This window comes from Belonocnema kinseyi, chromosome 1 (assembly GCF_010883055.1).
Source record: "Belonocnema kinseyi isolate 2016_QV_RU_SX_M_011 chromosome 1, B_treatae_v1, whole genome shotgun sequence".
NCBI classification, from domain to species: domain Eukaryota; kingdom Metazoa; phylum Arthropoda; class Insecta; order Hymenoptera; family Cynipidae; genus Belonocnema; species Belonocnema kinseyi.
The window spans coordinates 71,015,689-71,025,044 of record NC_046657.1 but is presented as its reverse complement, the minus strand read 5'-3'; the positions used below and the strand labels follow the sequence as shown (position 1 = coordinate 71,025,044).

Below are 9,356 nucleotides of genomic sequence, written 5' to 3'. Positions count from 1 at the left end.
ATATATCTAGTCGGGAGTGGTGCTGACTGAAAACAGATGATTTGGAGCGATACGCGCGCCATCTGTTGGTCATTCTAAGGACTTATTGAACTACCCTCGTACCTCGAACGCGAGCTTCAACGTGCCTGTTTCACTTTTCTATCACTCTATGGGACGCTGCGACCTGCTTTCAACTATAGGAAAGATAAAATTTCTCCAAAAAAGACCAATTTTTAACAAAATACGTGGATTTTCAACGAAATATAAACACATATTCAACAAAAGAAATTATTTTTGAACCAAAAAAATTTTTTCTTTCAAATAATTCAATTTGCAACAAAAAAATAAATTTTCAACCTAAAAGATTAAATTTCTTTGAAAAAAGATCAATTTTGTACAAAAAATGGAAACGTTAAATTTTCAGTTAAAGGGATAATATTTTAACTAAAATGATACATTCTAAAATTAAAAAATGAATTTTCAAGCAAATACTTGATATTTCAACTCAAAGGATGAATTTTCTACCAAAAAAGACGATTTTTCCAACAAAACACATACATTTTCAACTAAAAAAATCAATTTTTAACGAAAAAAAAAAACAAGTTTCAGCAAAACAGTTTACTTAAAAACCAAATAATTGAATTTTCAATCAAAAAGATGTTTTAAATAATGAGATTACTTTTATACCAAAAAAGATGAATTTTCAGCTAAAACAAACAAATTTTTAACTTAAATAGAATAGTTGAATTTTGAGTAAAAAATTATAAAAAAAAAAATTCAAGAAAATAGTTATATTATTAACTAAACAGCTGTAATTTGTACAAGAAATACATGCATTTTTAACTGTTAGAATTCCACAGAAAAAATAAAATCAACGTCAACTGCAGTTTATTTATTTAAAAGATTAAAAATAAAAAGTTTCCCTTTCAACTCAATGAAAATGCTAGATGAAAAAATTTCAATTCAGAAACAAATTGAATAATTAGTCAATAAAAAATCCATTCTTCGATCATTAAGAACTCACGAAAACTCAACACTTCATTATTATAATTGATTAATTACTTAATCTGTGATTACTAGTATCCGCTTTTTTACATGCTAAAAAGATTTTTAGAATAATCAAAAGCACTCAAAGTAAAACTTTTAAAATTAAAGCATAAACATATAAAAAAACATATGTTCTTTCAATTCAATAAAAACAAAAAAGAAAAGTAAAAAATTTCCCCCAATACAAATCAATAAAAATAAAATAAAAAATCATCTTTCTTCTAGATATAAATATAATATTTAAAATTAAAATTTCCCCGTTATCAACTCGATAAAAATTTTAAAAACATAAAAGGTTCTCTCTCAATTTAACAAAAATTACAAACTCAAATTTCCTCGTTTAAAACTTAATAATAAAACTTAATAATTTCTGTTCCTTTCCCAATTGAGAATTCTTGAAGATTGTAAACAAAAAAATTTGCCGTTTCTAACTCGATAAAAATCTTATGAAAAAAAGTAGCCTCTTCCAATTCAGAAAAAATAAATATCCAAAAATTCCACACTTTTAAAAAAATACTACTATTTAAGACTGTTTGATCAAGACTGTAACAGCTATAGATAGGAAGTAGAATAACAATAATAATTATTTAGATTTGTTTATTGAAAATGATTAAAATGTGAATAATAATTTTTTTAATGGGGTGAATTTTTACAATATTAATTCATTAATTGGATAAATCAAATTTTATACTGAAAATTTTCAATTTTTACGAAAAAAAAAAATTAAAATGAGACAAAACATGGGGAAAAATTTCTAATTGTATTGTTTGTGAAGTAAAATAAAGAAATTGAATTCTGAGGTTATGGCTTGTTCTTCAATACCTTTTGATTAAATTATTTCGAATAATAATAAATGTAATTCAATCATAGAGAAGACCAAAATAAAGATCACATGAAAGTAATATTTTTCAAAACAGAGTTCAGAAATCAGAAATAAAAGAACTATTTTTATGAGGTTAAAACCCTTTTTTACAATAGGTGTGTGTAATGTCTTTTTAGACCTAAAAACTTTTTTTTTGAAATAAGTATATTTCACAACAATCGGTTAAAAGTAAGAGAGGATTTATGATACAACTAAAATGTAAATTACATGAATAAAGTAGAAAAGTTTTTACTGCTGATTTGTTTGGAATTATATTTTAATTAAAATTTTTGAACTTATTCAATAAATATCACAGAGAATTCATGCTGCAGGCGATCGTTTATCTGAAATTACATTTCAAATGTATGCATTATACTATAAAAGTCTTAATGGAAGACAAATTGCAGTTTAAAAAATCTGAATATTTGTTCCATTTCCTGGAAAGTATCAAACCTAGCTTCGTTGACACAGAAGAGCAAGTTTTCTTTATATTCTTCATTAAAAAAGCTTATTTTCAGAACAATCACTACACGAAAACATATAATGACTTATAATCTCTTCTTAGGAATACTTTAAATGTTTTGCGCTTCGTTACGTATTTCCGATTCCGGTTTCGCGGCGGCTAGTGGAGGGGGAAACGTGACACAAATCTTCCTAGAGGAACTCTAGACTTATCCAATTCAGAAAAAAACGCAATAAAAATGCTAAAAACAAAAAAACTCCCTCTTCCAATTAAAAAAAAATTAAAAATCGATATCTCCTTCCTTCCAACTCAATAAAAATGTACAAAATAAAAAATTATCCTTCCAATTCATAAAATATTAAACACTAAAATTTACCCGTTTCCAGCTCGATGCAAATTTTAAAATAAAAAAAATCTCCCTCTTCAAATTCAGAAAAAAATTGAAAATCGAATTTCCCTTCGTTCCAACTCAATAAAAATCTTAAAAACAAAAAATCTCTCTCTCACGATTTAGAAAACAATTGAAAATCGACGTATTATTCACTTTTCCAACTCAATATACAATATACTTTTTCAACTAAAAAGATAAATATTCAACCCAAAATGGAATAGTTATATTTTCAGTTAGAAAAATACATTTTTAAGAAAAAGAAAAAACGAATTTTCAACAAAACAGTTGATTTAAACCAAAGAAATGAATTTTTTACCAAATAGACGATGTTTCAAATAATGGGATTACTTATATTCCAAAAAAGATGCAGTTTCAACCCAAAAAAGATTTAATTTTTAACTAAAACAAATACATTTTTAACTGAAAATAGAATAGTTACATTTTTGGTAAAAAATTATTTTCAACCAAATAAAATAAATTTTTAACCAAAATTGGTGTAATTTTTACAAAAAGAAAGATGACTTTTTAACTAAAAACAGTCGAGTTTTCAACCAAAAAGAATAATATTTAACAAAACTCTTCCAATTCAGAACAAATTAAATTGAAAATCGAATTTCCCCTCCTTCCAGCTCAAAACAAATCTTGAAAATAAAAAATTGAAAACCCTGATTCCCCCGTTTCCAACTCGATAAAAATCTTAAAAATATAAAATATTGCTTTTCCAAATAATAAAATAATGAAAATAAAAATTCCCCGGTTTCCAAATCGATGCATATTTTGATAAACATAAATATTTTCTTCTAATTCAAGAAAATAAATAAATATAAAAATGAAATGTTTAAAACCAAAGTTTCCCCGTTTCCAAATTGATGAAAATCTTAAAAAGCCAAAATAGCCTATTTCAATTCAGAAAAAAATGTGAAAAATGTCCTCCTTTCCTAGTCGCAAAAAAATTTAAAAACGAAAAATTTCCCTTTTAAAATTGAGAAAAAACTGAAAACTCCTCCATTCCAACTCAAGAAAAATAGTAAAAATAAAATAAGGGCCTCACCCAATTAAAAAAAATAAAATTAAAATAAGAACGAAAATTTCCTCCTTACCAAGACAATAAAAATCTTTAAAAGAAAAAATGTTACATTTAGAAAAAGTTTTAAATAAAAATTTCCTACTCAATAAAAATGTGAAAAACAAACAATGATCGTTGTTCTAATTAATAAAATCTTAAAAAATAAGATTTGTCTTATTAAAATTAATGCACATAACATTGAAAACCAGAATTTCCCCGTTTTCAGCTCCATAAAAATCACAAAAAAAAGCAAAAATAATCTCTTCCATTTTCGAAAAAATTGAAATTCAAAATTTCCTACTTTCTAATTGAATAAAAATTTTAATAATGATAATTTATCGTTTTTCCAATTCGGAAAAATTAGAAATAAAAATTTCCTACCTGCCAACTGAATAAAAATGTTTAAAATAAAAAATTATCCTTCCAATTAATGTACATAATATTTAAAACTATATTCTCCCCGTTTTCAATTCGATAAAAGTTTTAAACTAGCTGTGAATTCGATCTAGAGTGTTTTCACTTTATTTGGATTTATATTTATATAGTGCTTATTTCACGAGCACTTTGATTCCTCTCAGAAAATGGTATTTGATAAGATATGATTGATATTTTAAATTGTTTTATTTATATATTTGTATTATATATTTATTGAATTTAATTATTTGACACATAACTGTTAATAATTATTTATTATTGTTAAAAAATGATTGGAAAATATTAAAATGTTTGTCCCGTAGTAGTGAATTACTTGATAATTATCTACTAAAAAATTCATTCATTGATAATTACGAATTCATTATTCAATAAAACTCAATAGTCAATTAATTAATCAGTAACTACTAGCAAGCGTATTTTATGCATATTAAACGAAGATAAAAACTTATAAATTGTTTTAAGAATATTTGTAACAACTCTGAAGTGTCTTTAATAATGCATAAATAATGTAAAAAAAATAGTAAAAATGATCAATTTATCATTCATTATGTCAAAAAGAAAAAAGCTTCTTCCGATTCAGAAAAAATTGAAAATTAATATTTTTTTCCTGCCTACTCAATAAAAATGTTTAAAATAAAAAATTATCCGTCTTCCAATTCATAAAATATGGAAAACCCAAATTTACCCATTTCTTAAGCTTTCTTATTATTAAATAACATTTCTTATTAATAAAATTAATTTCTTATTAAAATTTTTTCCCTGACTACTCAATGAAAATGTTGAAAATAAACAATTATCCTTATTCCAATTCATAAAATATTGAAAACCCAAATTTCCCCGTTTCGAACTCGATAAAAATCTTAAAAATATATAATATTCTTTTGTCAACTAATAAAATAACAAAAACCTAAATTTCCCTGTTTCCAACTCTACACAAATCTTGAAAAACAAAAATATAATCTTCTAATTCAGAAAAAGAAATAAACATAAAAAATCTCCTCTATTTGAAGTCACTAAAATGCTCAGAAATGTCTTCCAATTAAAAAAATTAAAAGCAAAAATGTCCTCTCTTCCAACTCAATAAAAATTTTTAAAAAAATTTAAAGGGCCTCTTGCAATTGAGAAAAAAAATTGTCTACCTTACAACTCAATAAAAATATTTAATATTAAAAATTAAACTTTCTCAAAGAAGTAAAACGTTTGAAACCAAAATTTCCCCGTTTCCAACTCGATAAAAATCTTAAAAAGCCAAAATAGCCTATTTTAATTCAGAAAAAATTTCTAAAATTTCTTCCTATCCTAGTCGCTAAAAGCTTTAAAAACGAAAAATGTGTCTTTTATAATTGAGAAAAAATTGAAATATTCTCCATTCCAACTCAAGAAAAATGGTGAAAAGAAAATAAGGGTCTCTCCCAATTCAGAAAAAAATCAAAATCAAAAGTTCCTACCTTCCAACTCGATAAAAACGTTAAAAATAAAAAATGATCCTTCTTACAATTAATAGAATATTGAAAACCAAAATTTGCCCATTCCCAACTCGATAAAAGTTTAGAAAACCAAAAATGTCTCTCTTCCAATTCAGAAAAACAATTTCTCCTTTCCAACTCAATAAAAATGTTTTTAACAAATTATCCTTGTGCCATATCCCTTTCCCAGCTTCATATTAAATTAATTAAAGTTAAGATTAAGTTTCAGTTGAAAAAATTAACTTTCGACAAAGAGGTTGAACTTTTAAACAAAAATTATTTGTAATTTTTAATTAAAAAACAGTGGAACTGAACGAAGAAAGACGAGTTTTTAATTATACAAATTTAATAAAAAGAGGTATTACCTGAAATAAAAAAGTTTATGTCGATGAGAAAAGTTTTTCTGTTTAAAAAAGATGTTTGAAATATAACGATCGAGCATAACTGTCTTACTGTTCAACAAAATGTATCAATGTTATAGGTCAATCGATTTGCATCGAATCAAGGAAATATTTCCGTTATTGCATCAATTTTAAATTATGTTAATAATAAAAATTTGATAATAAAAATAATTTTTCCAAAACCAGAATTTCCCCTTTTCCAACTTGATAAAAATCATAAAAAAAGCATAATAGCCTGTTCCAATTAATAAAATATTGAAAACCAAAATTTTCCCATTTTTAACTTCATAAAAATCTTAAAAATAAAAAATGATATTTTTTTCCAATTCATATACATAATATTTCAAATAAAAATTTCCCAGGTTTTAAATCGATAAAAATTATTTTTTTAAAATAGCTTCTTCTAATTCAGGAAAAAAAATGAAAATTACCAATTTCTTCTTTTTCAGTTTAATAATAATGTTAAAAACAATGCCCGTTCTAATTCATTAAATATTAAAAACCAAAGTTTCCGTGTTTCCAACTTGATCCATCTTTCAATTAATAGAATATTTATATCCAAAATTTCCCCATTTCCATCTGGATAGAAGTTTTAAAAACAAAATATATTCCTTTTCCAATTGAGAAAAAATCAAAGTTTTCGCCTTTAAAACTCATTAAAAATGTAAAAAAAAACAATTATTGTTTCAATTCACAAAATATTGAAAGCAAAATTTCTCCGTTTCCAACTGAAAATAAAACAAGAAATCTGAAAATAAAAATGAAAATCCAGGCGACCGAATTTGGACAACCACCATAATTGGTAAATATGTTCCTTTATTGTGGTTTGACAATAATAATAATAATAATAATAATAATAATAATAATAATAAAGACGAAAGAAATAAAAAAAGGAGGGGGATTCTCCAACTCAATAAAATTTTTTTTTAAATAATTTATCTTTAAATTAATAAAATTCTCGTTGTAAATTGGAAAAGGGACATTTTTTATTTTAAAGATTATTATCGAATTGGATACGGAGACATTTTTGTTTTCAATATTATATTAATTTGAAAAAAAAATATTTAAAAATTTTTTATATAATTGGAAGGTAGGAAATTTATATTTTCAATTTTGATTTTCAATATTTTATGATATATATTTTTTAAACATTTTTGTTGATTAAAAATTTAAGAAATTTAAATTCGATTGAAATCATATTCAAATTCCTATTGCAACTAAAAAAGACTTTATTTTTAAAAAAACCCTTTTTACCGAGAAACCTAAAATTTCTCCGTTTCCAACTCGATAAAAATCTTAAAAATAAAGAATGACCCGCTTACAATTAAGAAAAAATTTTAAATCAACATTTCTACCTTCCAACTATATAAAAATTTAAAAAAAATTTGTCTTCAAATTAATATAATATTGAAAACCAAAATTTCTCCGTATCCAACTAGATAAAAATCTTTAAAATAAAAAATGTTTTTTTTTCCAATTTAGATCGAATTGAAAATCAAAATTTTCTGCCTTCCAAATTAATAAGAATGTCAAAAATAAAAAATTATCCTTCTTCCAATTCAGAAAAAAAATAATGAAAATAGCCACTTTTCCAATTCGATAAAAATTTTAAAAATAAACCTTTATTCTTCTTCCAATTAACAGAATATTGGTAACCAAAATTTCCCCATTTCCAACGGAATAAAAATCTTTCAAACAAAAATAGCCTATTTCAATTCAGAAAAAATTTAATATCAAAATTTCCTACTTTCCAATTCAATAAAAATGTTAATAATTATAATTTATCGTTTTTCCAATTCAGAAAAATTAGATGAAAATTTCCTACCTGCCAACTCAATAAAAATGTTTAAAATAAAAAATTATCCTTCCAATTAATGTACATAATATTAAAAACTAAATTTTCCCCGTTTCCAACTCGATAAATTTTCAAACTAGCTGTGAATTCGATCTAGAGTGTTTCCACTTTATTTGGATTTATATTTATATTGTGCTCATTTCACGAGCACTTTACTTCCTAGCAGAAAATGTATTTGATAAGATATGATTGATATTTTAAATTGTTTCATTTATATATGTGTATTAAAAATTTATTGAATTTAATTATTTGACACATAACTCTTAATAATAATGTATTATTTTGTTAAAAAAGGATGGGAAAATATTTAAATGTTTGCCCTGTAGTAGTGAATTACTTAATAATTAGTTAATAAATCCTTTTTACAAGTAATAAAATATTGAAAACTAAAATTTCCCCGTTTCCAACTCGACAGCATTCATAAAAAGTAAAAACAATCTTTTCCACTTCAGAGAAAATTGAGAATCAAAATTGTCTACCTTCCAACTCAATCATAATAAAATGATTTTTCATCACAATAATAAAATAATGGTATCTAAAATTTTTCCGTTCCCAACTTGTTAAAAATCTTAAAAATAAAAAATGATCCTTCTTCCAATTCATAAAATATTGAAAACAAAAATTTATCCATTTCCAAGTCGAAAAAAATCTTTAAAATATAAAATATCCCTTAACCAATTCAACATTTTACTTTAAAAAGTAAACATTTTAAAACTAAAATAATTAAAACTCTAACGTTTAAAAGTTTGAATTTACTAAATAAAATAAAGCTTTAAGAAGTTAATCATTAATTAATTCTTTTTTCCGTGTTTGTACAAAATTTCCATCGAATCTTGTTTGTAACTGAAGTCATAGAAATAAAAATGAGAAAGTAGATAAGAGTTTTTCTGACGCAACAGGATGGAATTAAGCATTGCATCAAAATGATAATTACAAAAAGCAAACAGAAAAAAATGCTCACCTTCGATTTTGTATCCATTGGACATGTTCCTTGTGCCCGACATCGAAGAATTCAAATGATCCGAATCCATAATTTTCTAATAATCAGACACTAAATTATCGTACGATAATCCTAATAATCTTCAAATTCTATTATTAAATCCGATTCTTCGTAAAAACGGTACTATCAATACGCAAGTCACGAACGAAAAAATTATTGTAAATGTGTGAGTTATAATGAATCTAAAGAACGAAACTTAACCTCTCAAATAATTTAAAACCAGAAAAATATGAAAAGAATTCACTAATTAGTGACCAAATTTTCACGAGGGGGAAAAAAGAGTCGAGTTAGATGGATTTTCATCTAAAAAAAAGACCTTTAGATTCTTTTTAAATGTCAAATTATCGATACAATCACCTTTCTATCGATTCACTTGACACAATGTGCGATC

The 9,356-nt window shown here is 24.2% G+C and overlaps 1 protein-coding gene across 3 annotated transcripts in view; it reads right to left on the bottom strand.

The window, feature by feature from the left end:
* Positions 1–9,349, bottom strand: part of LOC117170793 (probable serine hydrolase) — a 39,046-nt gene extending 29,697 nt beyond the window's left edge. Inside the window, exon 1 of one of the 3 annotated variants that reach the window (XM_033357847.1) lies at positions 8,927–9,349. In XM_033357847.1, coding sequence (XP_033213738.1) covers positions 8,927–8,996 — 70 coding nt within the window. In that variant the 5' untranslated portion in view covers positions 8,997–9,349. The remainder of the gene's footprint in view (positions 1–8,926) is intronic. The other 2 variants (XM_033357840.1, XM_033357834.1) reach the window with 2 other exon arrangements.
* Between the last annotated feature and the right edge of the window lie 7 nt (positions 9,350–9,356).